Genomic DNA, 19,249 nt, shown 5'->3' on the forward strand with positions numbered 1-19,249 from the left:
GAGTAACATCTTCCTCTAATAGAATGCCATCGAATCCTTAGATTCATTCAGTGCATGTTTCAAAGTTCAGACTGTAGAAGAATTGTAAACCAAACCTTTAAAGTTACATCATTCATATAGAATATAACTCTTTTACCTCTGAATGAATATACGAGATTACGAGACACCTGTGAAATGAAAACAATGCGATGTAGTTTTAAACTTTTAATAACAACAAAACTGTGTTCCTCACAGTCGGAGACACAGTCACCAATGAATACCATTATATATTCATATTTATAGTTTCAAAATATAACAAAATTTAATTACGGACCCACATCCCAAACCTCCCCCACTCCAATTTAGTCTATATAAACCTACTAGGGAAAACGTCCTGGTTTCCCATGAGAACTATGATATCGTACCAGATGGAGCCCGATCTTTACCCCCGTCCCAGATGGCTCTCCTGAAATTCTTTTCAATCTATATACCCATATATCTGTAATTTACGTTTTGTATCTCCATGAGAATAGAAGATATCATCTATTTCACCATTGCTATAGGTTTAATTGGTTTACTATTTGATTAACCGAGTGACGAAGTTTACAAACCAAAATAAACCTGATTTCGACCCGATTAAAACCTGATTTTGACCCGATTAGAAACATAACCCTCAACCGAGAAATCCCTAAAATCACATTTTAACCTCTTTTTTGTTTTCTCTCGCGACGAACCCTAGAAAATCAAATTTCACCATCGATTTCTCAAATTGAATCGATGGATTTAATAATCCGATCTGGTTTTGGGCAACAAGATGGTATTGGGCAAAGAGATGGTGTTGGAGAACGAGAGTACGATGAAGAAGGAGAGGATCGAGATGAATTTCACGTCGATATGCTTGCTCAGGAATTTACCGATGCTGAAGAGTCGATTCGTCATGATACGTACCCAGAAAGTGACGACGAGGAAGAAGGTCGTGGTCGTGGTGCGGGTCGTGGTCGTGGTGCGGGTCCAGAGAGGGTGTTTACGGATATCGGACGTGGTGATGGAACTTTNTGATTTCGACCCGATTAAAACCTGATTTTGACCCGATTAGAAACATAACCCTCAACCGAGAAATCCCTAAAATCACATTTTAACCTCTTTTTTGTTTTCTCTCGCGACGAACCCTAGAAAATCAAATTTCACCATCGATTTCTCAAATTGAATCGATGGATTTAATAATCCGATCTGGTTTTGGGCAACAAGATGGTATTGGGCAAAGAGATGGTGTTGAAGAACGAGAGTACGATATCATAGTTCTCATGGGGAACCAGGACGTTTTCCCAACCTACTACACACAAACTTTTCCAAAATCATACCAAAAAGCATTTAATTACATTACAACAACAAAAAAACATGCAATCTCCAAAACTCATCCTCTTAACACTCTTCTTGTCTCTTCAAACACTCTCCATTGCTTCTCAAATTCTTCCTCTTCCTTCTTCTTCAAACACTTCCTCAACCATATGCAAAACGACACCGGATCCAAAATTCTGCAAATCAGTGTTCCCACAAACATCTCAAGGCGACGTCCGCGAATACGGCCGCTTCTCCCTCCGCAAATCGCTAACGCAATCGCGAAAGTTCACGCGAACGATCGACAAATACATCAAACGCAACAATGCCTTCCTCTCCAAATCCGCCGTTGGAGCTCTCCAAGACTGCCGTTACCTGGCGAGCCTCACAACTGACTATCTCATAACTTCGTTCGATACCGTCAACATCACCGGATCATCAACCAAAACGCTGTCGTCTTCGAAAGCCGACGAAATCCAAACGCTTCTCTCCGCGGCTTTGACTAACGAGCAAACATGTCTCGAGGGAATCAACACGGCCGCGTCCTCTTCTTGGACGATACGAAACGGCGTCGCATTGCCTCTAATCAACGACACGAAGCTCTTTAGCGTCTCACTCGCTTTATTTACCAAAGGTTGGGTTCCAAAGAAGAAGAAACAAGTAGCTGCGGCCGGTTACTCTTGGGCTTACTCGAAGAGCACTCACACACAGACAAACCCATTCCGTCACTTCCGTAACGGAGCTTTACCGTTAAAGATGTCGGAACACACGCGCGCCGTTTACGAGTCTTTAAGCAGGAGGAAGCTCGCCGACGGCGACGATAATGACGGGAACACTGTCCTCGTGAGCGACATCGTAACGGTGAACCAAAACGGAACGGGGAATTTCACGACCATAACGGAAGCTCTTACGGCGGCGCCGAACAAAACTGACGGTACCGGCGGTTACTTCGTTATCTACGTGACGTCAGGTGTTTATGAGGAAAACGTAGTGATTGCCAAAAACAAAAGGTATCTTATGATGATCGGTGACGGAATTAACCGTACGGTGGTTACCGGTAACCGGAACGTCGTCGACGGTTGGACCACTTTCAACTCCGCCACTTTTGGTACGTCTTTAAGAGATAATGCTGAATTTTTTTTTAAATTTTTTTTACACTCATTTATGAAAAAATATTGCTATAGTTAGCACATGCACAACTTTAATGTTTAACTATTTATTGAGAAACTTAAAATATATAGTAGTAATTTAAAAATTATTTATATCTTACAAAGTTTTCAATAATTTCAAATAGTCTATTTTTAGCATTTTAAAATAGTTTTATGTCGTGTAAAAAAAGAGGGTCACCGGCACTTTAGTTACGTTGCCGACGACACACATGGCTATGATGACTTTGGATGTAATCTTAAAAACTAACCACAAAAATTATTCAAACTTTGATAAACTTTTTTACGTGCGTAGTAGTTCGGGTCATAATTGCACTTTGTTCACTACTATATGACAAACTTTATATTACTTCTAGGAGTGTAGTGAATAAGTGACAAGACGCATTATTGACTTATACTGTTACCATTTTAATTTATAGAAATAAAGAATAAATCGTTTATGATGTTGACTTTTTTTTTTCCCTCAGCTGTTACATCGCCGAACTTTGTTGCCGTAAACATGACTTTCCGAAACACCGCTGGACCAGAGAAGCACCAGGCCGTGGCTATGAGGAGCAGTGCTGATCTCTCCATCTTCTATAGTTGCAGTTTCGAAGCTTATCAAGACACTTTATACACGCATTCGTTAAGACAGTTCTATAGAGAATGTGACATTTATGGAACAGTCGATTTCATTTTCGGCAATGCAGCTGTTGTGTTTCAGAACTGTAATCTATATCCGAGACAACCGATGCAGAACCAGTTTAACGCTATTACAGCCCAAGGTCGTACTGATCCGAATCAGAACACAGGGATCTCGATCCACAATTGTACGATTAAACCGGCTGATGATTTGGCTTCGAGCAACTATACGGTTAAAACGTATTTGGGACGACCGTGGAAGGAGTACTCACGTACGGTTGTTATGCAATCGTACATTGACGAGGTTGTTGAACCTATTGGTTGGAGAGAATGGAACGGAGACTTTGCATTGAGTACGTTGTACTATGCTGAGTATAATAATACCGGATCCGGTTCGAATACCACGGACCGAGTGGTTTGGCCCGGTTATCACGTGATTAATTCTACCGATGCGAGTAATTTCACGGTTTCGAATTTCTTACTAGGAGATGGTTGGATGGTTCAGAGTGGTGTACCTTATCTTAGCGGTTTACTTTCGTAATTTCTTGTATTATTTATTTATTTACTTGGGAAAGTTGTAGACCAATACAGTTAAAATAAAAATTGTTGTAATTTTGAACATTCATTTATAAAATAACGAGTTTTGATAAAATCAAATAAAATTTAAATTTTGAACATACATAAATAAAATTACGGAGAAATTAGAAATAAACGATAAATCATTGAATTATTGTTAATTTATGCATGCTATAATAACTATATGTCAACTATTCTTTATAACGTCAAAAATATATCGTTTTGTTGACGTTTTGAATAGATAGAATATGATCTATAAAATTTAGAATACACATTCTTAATTTAGAATGTGTATTCTATACATTGTACATATTCTACAAAATTTAGATAAAGTATTCTACACACTCTACATGTACTATAAAATTTAAAAATTATTTATTTTCTATGGAGATTAGAATACTAATTTCTACAAAATTTAGAATACATTTTCTATGAAGATTAGAATACTAATTTCTATATATTTTTATAAAATATATAGAAACTAGAATATATTTTCTAACATGTACTCATGTTCTAAAATTGTTAGAAAACATTTTCTTTTGATTTCTATATATTCTACAAAAAATAGAAAACAAATTCTATGTAATTTAAAATTATATAACAGTTATAAAAGAAGCATATCAAACAAATAGATTGAAGAATAATATATTAAAAATATTTGATTTGAACTTATTTGAGAGGTTAGAATAATTATATGAAAGCTCAAGTTTTGTAAGCAAGAGAATCGATTTTTTTTTTCAAACTATAATCTTGTAGTATACTCTATAACATGTCATAAAAATAACCAAAATTTTCTTTAAGATTTCAAATTCTAACAAAATATGTAAATTTCATTTTGAAAGTTTTATAAATTGTTAAAATATGAAAATTGAAGTCATTAAATCATGTATATAAGTGAAGTTATCTATTGTATTTGTAATTTTTGGTCAATAATTTTTTTTAAATATTAAAATTTCAATTCCAAAACTAAAAAATTTAGAACATACAAATACTAATTATTTTTTAGATTTTTTTTTTCAATTCATATATTTCAAAAATTTTAACAATCAAATCAAAAGAAGCGGCCGGACGAGAACAATTGGAACAAAAGTTGTACTGGAAGAGGTAGTGTAACCCTACCGAATCTTGGAAATTGAAATAATTTATAATATAAATAAGAAATATTTATGTATAGATAAACTAATATCTTTTGAACAAAATAAATAAATTAATATCATTATAAATTAGAAAAAATATCATGATTTTAATATTATTAATTTATAGAGATTTTATTAAAATGTATATTTTTTTTTGCTCTATATATTGTCCAAATTTTTTTAAAAATAAATGATTTTTTAAAAAAACAAATTTAAATAGTTGCTCAAAATTTTTAAAAATATGAAGATATAATGAATTTTATATAATACTAAAGCATATATGACCAAACATAAATATATAATGCATAGATGAACAATAATTCAATTATTTATCTTTTATTTTAAATTTTCACTAAAATAATAAGATTGATATTAAACAAAATCAACCATTGCTTTTTTTTTTCTTTTTTTCTTAGCCATCATAGTATGGGCCCCATAAGAATAAATAAATTAAATATCTTTGTCCAAAAAAAAAAGAATAAATAAATCTCTCAAATTAATGTGGTACTTGTGTTCACACTTCTTCACACACACCTGAGAGTGGCCCTCTTCATCAATGGAGAAGATAGAGCACACGACGGTTTCAACCAATGGCATTAACATGCATGTGGCTTCGATCGGTTCAGGTCCAGTGATTCTCTTCCTCCATGGGTTTCCCGATCTCTGGTACTCATGGCGCCACCAGCTCCTCTCCTTCGCCGCTTTAGGTTACCGCGCAATCGCTCCAGATCTCCGAGGTTACGGCGACTCCGACGCGCCGCCGTCTCCTGAATCATACACCATCCTTCACATCGTCGGAGACCTCGTCGGATTACTTGACTCGCTCGGTGTTGACCGGGTTTTCCTCGTTGGTCACGATTGGGGAGCAATTGTCGCGTGGTGGCTTTGTATGATCAGGCCTGATCGAGTCAAAGCGTTGGTCAACACTAGCGTTGTGTTTAATCCGAGGAATCCTTCTGTGAAGCCTGTTGATAAGTTTAGGGATTTGTTCGGCGACGATTACTACGTTTGCAGGTTTCAGGTGAGATTTTTAAAAACTCATGAAAACTTTAAAAAATTGAAATGACAATTAGGGTTTTGATGAAGTTTCCATGTGTTTGCAATCAAATACATACTTAGGGTTGATGATTGCTGTTCAGGATTGTTTTATTGTCAACAAGAGTTGAGGCAAATTGGTTATATAGGCAATGCTTGTTTAGTTGTGTGAAGTGATTGAATTGATTTGAGAATTTTTTTGCCATGGCAATGAGGAATCTTGATGCAGCTTTCAATTACGTTGAGCTTTTATATGGGAAATTTTCTCAACCACCATTAATTTTTGTTTGGTTGTATTGAGACAGAGACCATCCAACTACCTATACATAGCTCAAATTAGCTCAGCCTCTGATATATGCAAGTTGCAATTGATGATTTGACAAAAGGCATATAGTCAAGTGAAAGTCAAAGTCAAAGCTTTATTTGGGTTATGGTTGCTTGAAGTATATGCAAGTTGGATCAGTCTTGTGGTTTTCCATTGGTTAATTTGGTCTCTTTTACTAATGATTCTGAGTTTATTTTCTCAGGAGACTGGAGAGATCGAAGAGGACTTTGCTCAAGTTGATACAAAGAAGTTAATAACCAGATTTTTCGTTTCGCGTAACCCACGTCCACCTTGCATTCCGAAGTCAGTTGGTTTCAGAGGTTTACCTGATCCACCTTCTTTGCCTGCTTGGCTCACAGAACAAGATGTCAGTTTCTACGGAGACAAGTTTAGCCAAAAAGGTTTCACCGGTGGACTCAACTACTATCGCGCTATGAACCTGTAAGTCTTGTGAATGCTAGCACCAATTCTATATTATACATTTATCTGGTTAATCTTTGACCTGAGTCGATCTGGTCTCATCCTAACCTGTAGAAGCTGGGAACTAACGGCTCCGTGGGCTGGTCTACAAATCAAGGTCCCTGTGAAATTCATAGTTGGCGATCTAGACATAACATACAATATTCCCGGAACAAAGGAATACATACATGGTGGTGGTCTGAAGAAGCACGTGCCGTTTCTACAAGAAGTGGTGGTAATGGAAGGTGTAGGTCACTTCCTCCAGCAAGAGAAGCCCGATGAGGTCACTGACCATATCTATGGTTTCTTCGAGAAATTCAGAACCCGCGAAACCTCATCCTTGTAGTAGGTCTCCGTCTGCACAATGTCAAGCTCTCAAGGTTAATTGCGCTCTCGGTCAAGGTTACTGTCTTACTTGTTTTGGTAAATAATAACTTCAATGTTTTATCATTTTGGTTGTGGATCACTCGTTTTGTTGAAATAAAAAGAAAATGAGGGCAGTTGAATTTTTTGTTTCCGAATTGTCTTTGTCCAAGTTAAATTTCAAAATGTTGAATTCTTATGGCCGACTCTAGAAAACATCATTTTAAGCATAGGTGAAATTAGTTATAAAAAATCGAAATGTACAATTTTATCAAAAAACAATAAATTTGGCAAGGACAATTATACTTTACACCTACCTACTAAATAAAATTAATTACCATTTTAGTATTATGATTGGAGGATATGAGTTTTCTTTTATCAGTGGGATATTTTTTCCTACTTAAATCTCAAACGCGTCCGGATCACGCGCCTATTACGCGTAAAACTCCGACTTTTGTTAGACAAATATTCACAATTAATGGAAGACGCCAGTCAGAAGAGAAAAACCACTCCGCACATGAAATGACAAAAACACCCTCGTCTTCTTCCGTCGCACCGCTTCTACAGCGATGTCATTTTAGTCAAACCTAAAATTCCCTTTGAAGAAAAAAAAAAAACCCACCAAATCCAAAATCATCCTTCTTCTTCTTCTTGTTCTTCTTCGCTGTAACGCTTTTTACCTAATCGGAGAGAGAGAGAGATAATGCAATCGTCGAAAGGACGGCGTAAAGTTGGCTCCACAGCCGCCGGAGCCGGTATTGACTCAGCGGAGAAGCTCGACGAACTCTTGATTTCGTCTGCGATTTGTAACGGCGAAGATTTAGGACCGTTTGTTCGGAAAACGTTCGGTACAGGGAAACCAGAGACTCTTCTTCACCATCTCAAGTTTTTCGCACGATCTAAGGAGTCAGAGATCGAAGAGGTATGTAAAGCTCACTACCAAGACTTTATTCACGCCGTAGACGATCTCAAATCGCTTCTCTCAGATGTTGAATCGCTTAAATCTGCGCTTTCCGATTCTAACTCTAAACTCCAATCCGTTGCGGCGCCGCTTCTTTCGTCTCTTGATTCGCTTGTCGAGGCTCAGACTGTGTCTAAGAACGTCGATCTGGCCATTGGAGCCGTCACTCACTGTGTTCGTGTCATGGAGCTTGTTTCTCGAGCTAACCAGCATCTCCAGAGCGGTAATTTTTACATGGCGTTGAAGTGTGTGGACTCGATTGAGAGTGATTTCATGGACAAAACTCCTTCGTCAACGCTGAAGCGGATGCTTGAGAATAGGATTCCGGCGATTAGATCTTATGTGGAGAGGAAAGTGAATAAGGAGTTTGGTGATTGGTTGGTTGAGATCCGTGTGGTGAGTCGAAATTTGGGTCAGTTGGCTATTGGTGAAGCTTCCGCGGCTCGTCAGCGTGAGGAAGAGCTCAGGATCAAGCAGAGGCAAGCTGAGGAGCAGAGCAGGCTTAGTTTACGTGATTGCGTTTATGCGCTTAACGAAGAAGAGGATGATGAATTTGGCTCTGGCCCTGACAGCAGCGACGCTGGTAGTTCCGGAGGTGGATTGCTTGGTTTTGACTTGACTCCACTTTATAGAGCTTATCACATTCATCAGACACTATCTCTTGAAGATAGCTTTAAGAAGTACTATTTCGATAATAGGGATCTTCAGCTTACCTCTGACTTCCAGGTATCTACAATGACTCCGTTTCTTGAGTCTCATCAAACGTTTTTCGCACAGATTGCTGGTTTTTTCATTGTAGAGGATAGAGTATTAAGAACTGGTGGAGGTTTGATTTCGAAACAGCAAGTTGAGAGTTTGTGGGATACTGCTGTGATTAAGATGTGTACTGTGTTGGAGGATCAGTTCTCTAGGATGCAGACGGCTAATCATCTCTTGCTGATTAAGGATTATGTGAGCTTGTTAGGGGTGAGTCTACGCAGGTATGGCTATGCTGTTGATTCCCTTCTCGAAGTATTGAGCAAGCATAGGGATAAGTATCATGAGTTGTTACTATCTGATTGCCGTAAACAGATCACAGAAGCATTGTCAGCAGATAAGTTTGAACAGATGTTGATGAAGAAAGAATATGAATATTCCATGAATGTGCTCTCTTTCCAGTTACAAACATCAGATATCGTACCTGCATTCCCTTACATTGCTCCATTTTCAACCACCGTCCCAGATTGCTGCCGGATTGTGCGGTCTTTTATTGAGGATTCGGTTAGTTTCATGTCTCATGGAGGTCAGCTTGATTTCTATGATGTCGTGAAGAAGTATCTGGATAGGCTTCTAGGTGACGTTCTCGACGAGGCTCTGTTGAAGCTGATTAACTCGTCGGTTCATGGAGTTTCTCAGGCGATGCAAGTTGCAGCAAACATGGCCGTGTTTGAGCGTGCTTGCGATTTCTTCTTCCGTCACGCTGCACAGCTTTCAGGAGTTCCTTTGAGAATGGCAGAGAGAGGTAGGAGGCATTTCCCATTGACCAAATCTCAAAACGCTGCAGAAGATACACTCTCGGGAATGCTTAAGAAGAAGATAGATGGTTTCATGACGCTGATAGAGAATGTCAACTGGACAAGCGACGATATTCCACAAGGTGGGAATGAGTACATGAATGAAGTGTTGATCTACTTGGAAACTTTGGTTTCCACCGCGCAACAGATATTACCCGCTAAAGTTTTGAAAAGGGTTTTGCGCGATGTCCTTGCACACATTTCGGAGAAAATTGTTGGAACGTTATGCGGGGATCTAGTAAAAAGATTGAGCATGGCTGCAATCAAAGGACTTGATGTGGATATCCAGTTACTGGACTCATTTACAGAGAATCTAACTCCATTGCTCACGGATAAAGAAGCCAGAGAGATGAAAAAAGCATTCATTGAGATAAGACAGATGATCACTTTGCTTCTGAGTAGCCACCCTGAGAATTTTGTTAACCCGGTGATTAGAGAAAGAAGCTACAATGCATTGGATTACCGGAAGGTTGCGACGGTTTCAGAGAAATTCAGAGATCCATCAGATAGTATATTCGGGACTTTTGGAACAAGAGGGTCGAGGCAAAACCCGAAGAATAAATCTTTGGATGCGTTGATAAAGAGATTGAAAGATGTGAGCTGATGATGGATCCAAGCACAAATCAGAAGCGTAAGTACGATCCCGTCCTTTGTTTTTTATTATCTATGCTATATTGTTAATTATATGATTGCTTTATATTTCATTGTTGATGATTCGTTGGTCTCTCTCAGAAAGAAAGGCAGAAAAAAAAAACACAAAACTGATTTCTTCATCCCAAGAGTGTATTTTTCTTTTCCCCTGCATTTTCGCAAATGAGTTCAATAGTTTGATTTCGAAATTCAAAGTTCATGTCACCACAGCCAGTCCAAGGCTTGACCTCTCTCCTTTCGATCCTGTTTAAATATACAGTAGGTGGTTTAAATACTGTGTTTTCATATCGAATTTAGCATCTTTTTATTAAAAATATTCTTCAAGAAACTTTTAATCCAAGTTTGATTTTTAGTGTATGTTTTTCTCAGATAAAATAGGTAAACAATTTGAATCGAGTTTAAGTTGTGTTAACTTGGAAATTTTCGGTTAGATTGATCTTTAAACTACCATGGTTTGGATGGGGTTGGTTTAGGCTCCGATTACCGCAGCGGTAAATGGTGACCAGGTTGAACCAAAGCGGTACCACCTTGTTTAATGCGATGCAAGATACATTTTTTGTTACTTCATTTTCAATCAAGGTTGGTTTGGTTACCACGTGATCGTGTTTGTTCCTTTGAACACGTGCCCTCTCTGTCAACCAAATTGCAACCGTCCATCTAATCGCATGGTCTCTCCATCAGACGCGCTGATTTACACTGTCCACAAGACACAAACACCTAACAACCATCTTCCGTCTGCTGTACTTATGATGAGAGTGACACAAAGCTTAAGTAAGCTTCAAAAGAATATACAATCTCAAACACGAGTCATAGGATACAAAAACTGAAAGAACCCATGTCGCCAAACGCTAAACCAACTTGCAATTTCATTTTCTTCCTTCTCTTCTTTACCGTCTCTTTCGCCGTCTCCGACCAAAAGCTGACCGCTTACAACGCTGTCAGACGTTACAACTTACCACCAGGAATCCTCCCAAAAGGCGTCGTGGACTACGAGCTCAACATCAAAACCGGAGATTTCGAAGTCCACTTCAACGACACGTGTGAGTTCACTATCCAGTCGTACCAGCTCAAGTACAAATCAACCATCTCCGGCGTTATATCCCCCGGTCATGTCAAGAATCTGAAAGGGGTTAGTGTTAAGGTGCTTCTCTTCTGGGTCAATATCGCTGAAGTGTTTATTGACGGCGCCGATCTCGATTTCTCCGTCGGAATCGCGTCGGCAAGTTTCCCGGCGGCTGATTTCGAAGAGAGTCCTCAGTGTGGTTGTGGGTTTGATTGTAATGGGCTTTTGTTTTCTTCTTAAATCTACTGGGCCTTGTATTGTGTATACTGAATAAAAAAGGCTTCTGTTATAACTTATGACTTATGAGTATGAGGATTAGTTAATTAATAATGTGTGTAATGTGTATGATTATTGATTAGGTTAGGTTTCTTTATGTGTCTTACCCATTTTTTCGGGTTTAAATGTCATTAACCAAAATTACTCTAATCCAAATGATAATAACTCTTAAGTCTTAATAGACCATATAAAGTGGTCTAACTGTAACATAATTTATATATTTCTTTCACGAAAAAAAAACAGAATCTAATCCTTATACTACAATTGAGAAAGAGAAAATCATGTGCAATTTTTTTTGTCATTTTGTTAACAAATGTCTTAAGATAAATTATTTCAAAATCATCCATTACAGAAACTTTTCCAAAAATAATTAGTCTCATCATCAGTACAACCTGACACCCTGTCGTGTCAAGTTGTCGACCTAAAAACGCCGTCGTATTTAATTTTTCTAAAAGATATTTTCCAACGAACAATACAAAAAAAAGTCTCCGACGGAGAAATCAAAAAACCCAAAAATCAAAGCTTTTGATTTTGTGTTCCATCAAAAAACCCAAATGACTCATCTCACGATTGTAATCGTTTCTATCATCTTCCTCTCTCCACTCGCCTTCGCCGTCACCGCCGAATCAGAAACTCCGACGGCGTATTCCCTCCTCCAAAGCTATAACTTCCCCGTAGGAATCCTTCCAAAAGGAGTCGTGGCTTATGATCTAGACACAACGACAGGCAAATTCCATGCGTATTTCAACAACTCGTGTAGCTTCTCTCTTGTGGGTTCTTACCAATTGAATTACAAATCGACGATCAGTGGTTACATCTCCGAGAACAAGCTCAAGAAACTGACTGGTGTTAAGGTCAAAGTTTTGTTCTTGTGGCTTAACATCGTCGAGGTTATCAGAAACGGAGACGAGATGGAGTTTTCAGTTGGGATCACGTCGGCGAACTTCGCGATTCAGGAGTTTTTGGAGTCGCCTCAGTGTGGGTGTGGGTTTGAGTGCAAAGATTCGAAATTGGACTCGTTTGCGAGGAGAAACACTCCTTTGGTTTCTTCCTCTTGAATTTGAGAAAAAGGTTCAAATTTTTCTTTTTGTAATTTGTGTTTCAAGAAAAAAGTCTTTACCTTTTAGAAAAAAGATCGCATCTTTTTGTTATGTATTGTCCCAATAATAATTATGAGCGTTAGTTTCTGGAATTCGTAATTGTTTTACTTAAGTTCTGTTTTAAGGGATTCAAGTTGTGTAATGGTGAAAGAAGAGATATTGAAGGGAGATGTGAGAACATTTGTGAAGTGAATTCATCTTATCTGCTCAAAAGAAGGGATTCAATGGTGAATTTGGCTTTTTTTTGTGATCTGTCTTAGAGTGAATGTTTTGACTTTAGTTCATAAAGGTTCGTTTCTGAATCATGGTCCTGGATGACGTTTACTCCTTGTTTGTGTTGATTTGGTTTGGATGTGCTGGTAGTTAGGATGGAGGTGCAGTTAGTAGATGAGAGGCCAGGACATCGAGTTTTGGGGACTGTTTCGATTGATCTTTGATCCAGGATAGGATTGAGCTGCAGTTAGTAGAATAGTATCTATTGATCCCTCGCTGGTGGAGAGAATTAGCTTGCAGAGATAGTTAGTGAAGATGTTTTTGGTAGAGTTCTTGTGCTTTGGGGGGTAACTGTATAATGTTGCTGATTTTTTTCATCTGTTTTGGGATGGATTTAGAACATGGTTCTTTGAAGTTCTACACTGATTTCATTAGGCCATTGTGTTGATGATAGATACTGGTCTTTGAGAGTTATTCCAATTTAATATTCTCATAGGCTTGAGATAGTATCAGGAACTGGGAAATGTCACAATAACTAATGAATCTACACTGCTGAGATATTTTGATCTCGGATAGGATTGAGCTGCAGTTAGTAGAATACAGTCTATCTATCAGTCGATCTCGGATCTTTCTCTTAGGTGAAAAGAGAAGCGTGCAGATGTTGGAGTTAGTTAGTGAAGATGTTTTTGGGAGAGTCTTGTGATTTTTTCATCTTTTTTTTGGATGGAATTAGAACATGGTTCTTTGAAGTTCTACACTGGTTTTTTTATTACATCATGTCTTTGTGATTCACTCCAATTTTAACATTCTCATAGGCTTGAAGTAGTGTCAGGAACTGGGAAATGTCACAATAACTAATGGATCTACACGAATGAGTCTGATTCTCCTCTTTTGAGATAGATGTCTACCGTTGCAGAGAATCTAAGAACCAAATTTACCACCCCGAAACAGAGTTTGAATGTAGTAACTGAAACGCAGGTTAGATCATAATCCTTTGTTATAAAATGATCATAATCCTTTGTTATATAAAATGATCATAATCCTTTGTTATAAAATGATCATAATCCTTTGTTATATAAAATGATCATAATCCTTTGTTATAAAATGATCATAATCCTTTGTATATAAGGTATGATTTGATTGCTGACGAGAAGTTAGAACATAAAAAAAGGGCTATGGAGATTTTAGGTGATTTTTTTGTTCTTCTCGCTGGTGGGGTTTTGAGAGGAGCGGTTCAAAGCTTAAATCAACTGAACCGGGTCATGGATCGAGTAACCAGTTTTTTATGGTATTTGATGCTTAAACTCAATCTTATCCTTGTAACTCGTTTCTACAAAGGATTTATCTACCTTATATACAAAGGCTCAAATCATACCTTATAATCCTTTGCAGTTTAAGAGTAACTCGTAAGGTTCATCTACGTTATTGCAGTTCTGGACTTAAGCCTTTAAGGTCAAGCTATGGTTTATGTCGTGATCCATTTGTCAATGGATCTGAATATACAAATAGAAAAATCAACGAATGTGCACAAAACATTTATTTCCGGTTAAGTTCTTTTAAACCGGTGACGTTGAGCTCGTGAGAGTTGATTTTGACATGGCATGGCATATATAAGAAAAGTTTCGAAATTAACCGCAATTGATTTCATGTTAAGGTTTTAGATTACTCTTAGTCTTGGCCCTGTTTTAAAAATCCCCGCCTAGCACTGATTACGCTCCGCAAAATCGCTAGACCCACCCTCTCCGTCTCGATTAATGACTAATCCCCGCCTAGCATCGATTATCCGATTATGCATGTCTAGTCTGATTATTTTTCGCTTAATTCCGCTTAATTTTGTATATACAAATTCTTTTTAGAACCAAACAAAAATCAAACATAAATATTTTTGTTATTTAGGCATTTAAATTAAGAGATTATGATGTTTTACAATAACTAATGTATAATTTTTAACAAAAAATCATAAAATTTTCTTTTAAAATAATGTTTTTATGTGTTTACCATAATTTTAAAGACAATGCTATAGTTTTATATTTTATTTGATATTTTTCTTTTAACATAAACATAATTATACATATATTTAGTACAATATATTTTTATTATTATTAATTTAATAAAATAACCCTAAAACTAGTCTCCGATTAATTCTCGTTTAATCTCTAATTTTTTCGCTAGGCGCTAGGCTCACCTCGACCGTCCGACTAGCGCCTAGCGATTTCTAAAACATGGGTATTGGGTCAAGGTCTTCCGGTTAATACAATTACAATAATAATTCAGAAAAAAGATATATATTCCATATTTTCTCCCGTAGACTACTAACAAAGTGAGATAGTTTTGTGGGAGCCGGGAGGCATCACATTGACATTACACAAGTCCTTGTCAAACGAATTATGCAGTGTCAAGTAAGAAGGATCATAATTCATAAATAAATAAAAAATATCATATAATACCGTAAATGAAAATAGTCAACTATTGATGACTTTTCACGTTTGTAGAAAAAAATAATAAAAAAAGTCAATGGTATTTGTTCCTTCGATTCCATTGTATATTTCTGATATGCATACGAATGAATTTACATGTAACTAATAGTTTTTGTAGTATGATATGGATAAGAATTCCAATTTGGTATTTAAACTAGTACATAATGTAATATTGTTGGTGCGGGATTCAGCACCCCCGACATACTGAGCTAAACCAGAAATACTAATTGATTATTTAATCGGGAATCCGGTTAAGGACTTAATTAGGTCATGAGAAGTCGATTTGGATGAGGCCCAGTCTTGGAGGGAAAGAAACCGACTTCCACTTCGGTTCGGCGGCCGACTCGAGCAATAAGACAGTTTTCTATATCTCACTTCGTCCGATAAGGAAAGTTAATATATTTAGCGGTCTACACATATGTATAAATAAGGAGAGACTTCTCCATTGTAAATCATCCAGAATCGAATACAATAACCGAGTTCTCTTTTCGTTTTTAGCAATAAACCCTAACTTCTTTGAGTTCTTCTTCTTTACTTCTAATTTCAAGGTTTAGATCTATTTTCTAGAGAGATTATCTTATTGAATTTGTTTCCCTCTTAAACAAATTCATTGTGGAAACCTAGTTTCTACAAATACAATAACTATATTTATTCTTGTGAATATGTTGTAGCATTTATCAAGGCTTTTTAAAGGTGCTAGAAAATAGTTACTCGTCTGTCGTCTATTTCAAAACTTCTGTTTTTTCGCTGGTTTTTTCTAGTTTCAGTGCAAGACGTTGTTGGAGCTATACCAAACATACACTTTTTTAGGGTTAGGTATCAAAAGAAAAGGCAGAATTAGTTTTGCTTAATATTTTTTGGGTGTAAGTATCATACAAATCGCAGGGATTTAGAATCATCATCTTATGTGTTTAGTCGCTATCTAAACATGTGCGAATAAAAGTTATCTTCAAGTAGTACTTGACAAGTACTACAAGTAATAAACATATACCTTTTACTGATCCTAATCCAATAACCACTTTAAAATTTCTATGTCTACATCGGAATCACTTGTTAATATGCAAATTATGGCTATATGACATGATTGGGTAGATACGAAGAATTAGCAAACAACTCAAAAGAATAAAGGAGCAACTCAATTATTATATAGTCAAGTAAAAGAAAATTCTATGCTGATAGATTCGATGTACCAAGGTGGCCTCTCTCCCAAAATAAGTGTCTCAAAGCCTTTGAGCATAATTGACTCTTCAAAGGAAGATAGGACACGTCTTACGTCTCTTTTGCCCTTTTGAATTATTTTAACTTCACGTATATATGTGGAATAACTACTACACAACAAATTTAAGCTGGTATTGATTCCTCAATGGCTCAATAAAGAAAGCAAATAAAGAAGCAAACCATTTTGTAATCATTGATCAATGTGTGATTTATTACGGAGAATCAAATCACCTAACTCCTTTGATTACGCTACTCAATCACTCTCCTTAATCTCTCTCATTTACTCTGTAGAATATTGACTTACTATAGTTAGTCTACCCACTCTTGTATATATTGTCTCTGTAACACTCATCAATAGATAACATATTCAGCTCTTACATAGTATCAGAGCAACACGATCCATAACCCTAATATATCAAAAGCAAAATTTTTCTTTCTTTTTCGCCGTCATGGCTGCTCCTCAAAATCTCCCCCCCACAGACACCATCACCGCAAACAATCAGACTCTTCTAAATCTTAATATGACTAATGTCACCAAGCTTACACCCACAAATTACCTCATGTGGAAACTACAAGTTCATGCCCTTGTTGATGGTCATGGTCTTGTTGGTCACCTTGATGGTTCCACGGTGGCTCCGTCTGTTAATGTCACCGTCAACAACGCTACTACTCCAAATCCCGACTCTGTTACATGGCAACGTCAAGACAAGCTCATTATAGTGCTCTTCTTGGGTCGATGTCTCTTGCTGTCCAACCGATTCTATCCCGTACCACCACTGCTGCTGAGATCTGGACTACCCTTGCCGCCACCTACGCCAAACCAAGCTGGGGTCATATTAAACAATTGCGTGATCAACTAAAACACTGGACGAAAGGCAGCAAGACGATCGATGAGTTTCTCCAAGGTTTCACCACTCGGTTTGATACTCTTGCTACTCTTGGCAAACCTGTTGCACATGAAGAACAGGTTGACTATATTCTTGAAGGGCTTCCTGATGAGTATCGCCCTATCGTTGATCAGATTGAAGGACGAGATATTCCTCCCACCATAACCTACATCCATGAACGCCTTCTTAATCAAGAGGCAAAGATCTTGTCAAAAGTTGCCTCCTCTCCGTTTCCTGCTTCGGCTCATGTTGCCACTCACCGCAACAATTCTTCTCACCGTGGTGGTCACTCCAACAATGGGAAGAAGCACTACAACAACAACAACAATAACACTTCCAACCATCAATCCTCCCAAATGGTCCACTCTGATGCATCTCATGGACACAAGCCTTACTTGGGACGATGTCAAATCTGCAACACACAAGGTCATAGCGCCCGGTGGTGTCCACAGTTTTGCTCTCCCTCGCAGCATTCAAACCAGACTAGTCCTTTTCGACCGTGGCAGCCCCGTGCTAATCTTGCTATGGGCTCTTCCTATGATCCGAATCAGTGGCTCCTTGACAGTGGTGCGACACACCATATGACATCTGATCTCAGCTCAATGTCACTCCATGAACCGTATACTGGTGGTGATGATGTTGTTGTTGCTAATGGGTCTCCAATACCCATTACTCATATTGGTTCTAAGCTTCTTCCCTCTCAGATTCGTGATCTTAAATTACACAAAGTTTTATGTGTTCCTGATATTCATCGCAATCTTATCTCGGTCTATCGATTATGTAACACTAATCATGTCTCCGTTGAATTCTTTCCTACGTTCTTCCAGGTGAAGGATCTGGCAACGGGGGTTCCACTTCTACAAGGCAAGAACAGCAATGATCTCTATGTTTGGCCGATATCTTCATCGCAAATCAAGGCTCTTTCCACTTATACTCTTTCCAAAGCTTCTCTTCCAGTATGGCACTCCCGTCTTGGACATCCCTCTGCATCAGTTTTAAACACTATGATTTCTTCTTTTACTCTACCAGTTGCAAGTTCTACTTCTAAACAATTTTCATGCTCCGATTGTCTTCTTAATAAGAGTCACAAACTACCATTTTCTCAAAACACCATTGTCTCAACACATCCTCTCCAATATCTATACTCCGATGTATGGACATCGCCAATTCACTCACACGATAACTACAAGTATTACCTCATACTTGTTGATCATTTCACACGTTATACGTGGCTGTATCCAATGAAACGGAAATCTGATGTCAAAAACNGCTCAGATTCGTGATCTTAAATTACACAAAGTTTTATGTGTTCCTGATATTCATCGCAATCTTATCTCGGTCTATCGATTATGTAACACTAATTATGTCTCCGTTGAATTCTTTCCTACGTTCTTCCAGGTGAAGGATCTGGCAACGGGGGTTCCACTTCTACAAGGCAAGACCAGCAATGATCTCTATGTTTGGCCGATATCTTCATCGCAAATCAAGGCTCTTTCCACTTATACTCTTTCCAAAGCTTCTCTTCCAGTATGGCACTCCCGTCTTGGACATCCCTCTGCATCAGTTTTAAACACTATGATTTCTTCTTTTACTCTACCAGTTGCAAGTTCTACTTCTAAACAATTTTCATGCTCCGATTGTCTTCTTAATAAGAGTCACAAACTACCATTTTCTCAAAACACCATTGTCTCAACACATCCTCTCCAATATCTATACTCCGATGTATGGACATCGCCAATTCACTCACACGATAACTACAAGTATTACCTCATACTTGTTGATCATTTCACACGTTATACGTGGCTGTATCCAATGAAACGGAAATCTGATGTCAAAAACATTTTTATTGCCT

General features: G+C 37.8%; 5 protein-coding genes across 5 annotated transcripts; all 5 read left to right on the forward strand.

Moving 5' to 3' along the window:
* On the forward strand, nucleotides 1,332-3,726 carry LOC104713980 (probable pectinesterase/pectinesterase inhibitor 41). Its single transcript, XM_010431210.2, has 2 exons — nucleotides 1,332-2,425; nucleotides 2,951-3,726. The coding sequence occupies exons 1-2, from the start codon at nucleotides 1,378-1,380 to the stop codon at nucleotides 3,643-3,645; spliced, it is 1,743 nt and encodes a 580-aa protein (XP_010429512.1). The 5' UTR covers nucleotides 1,332-1,377; the 3' UTR covers nucleotides 3,646-3,726.
* Nucleotides 5,323-7,150, forward strand: LOC104713989 (bifunctional epoxide hydrolase 2). Its single transcript, XM_010431221.2, has 3 exons — nucleotides 5,323-5,837; nucleotides 6,379-6,617; nucleotides 6,711-7,150. The coding sequence occupies exons 1-3, from the start codon at nucleotides 5,373-5,375 to the stop codon at nucleotides 6,979-6,981; spliced, it is 975 nt and encodes a 324-aa protein (XP_010429523.1). The 5' UTR covers nucleotides 5,323-5,372; the 3' UTR covers nucleotides 6,982-7,150.
* On the forward strand, nucleotides 7,502-10,362 carry LOC104713999 (exocyst complex component SEC15B-like). The gene has a single exon (XM_010431228.1). It carries the CDS (start codon nucleotides 7,702-7,704, stop codon nucleotides 10,114-10,116), a length of 2,415 nt encoding a protein of 804 aa, XP_010429530.1. The 5' UTR covers nucleotides 7,502-7,701; the 3' UTR covers nucleotides 10,117-10,362.
* On the forward strand, nucleotides 10,748-11,522 carry LOC104714009. Its single transcript, XM_010431239.2, has one exon. The coding sequence runs from the start codon at nucleotides 10,999-11,001 to the stop codon at nucleotides 11,464-11,466; it is 468 nt and encodes a 155-aa protein (XP_010429541.1). The 5' UTR covers nucleotides 10,748-10,998; the 3' UTR covers nucleotides 11,467-11,522.
* On the forward strand, nucleotides 11,961-12,854 carry LOC104714019. The gene has a single exon (XM_010431252.2). The coding sequence runs from the start codon at nucleotides 12,057-12,059 to the stop codon at nucleotides 12,558-12,560; it is 504 nt and encodes a 167-aa protein (XP_010429554.1). The 5' UTR covers nucleotides 11,961-12,056; the 3' UTR covers nucleotides 12,561-12,854.

The sequence above is a fragment of the Camelina sativa genome, chromosome 2 (assembly GCF_000633955.1).
Source record: "Camelina sativa cultivar DH55 chromosome 2, Cs, whole genome shotgun sequence".
Lineage (NCBI taxonomy): Eukaryota > Viridiplantae > Streptophyta > Magnoliopsida > Brassicales > Brassicaceae > Camelina > Camelina sativa.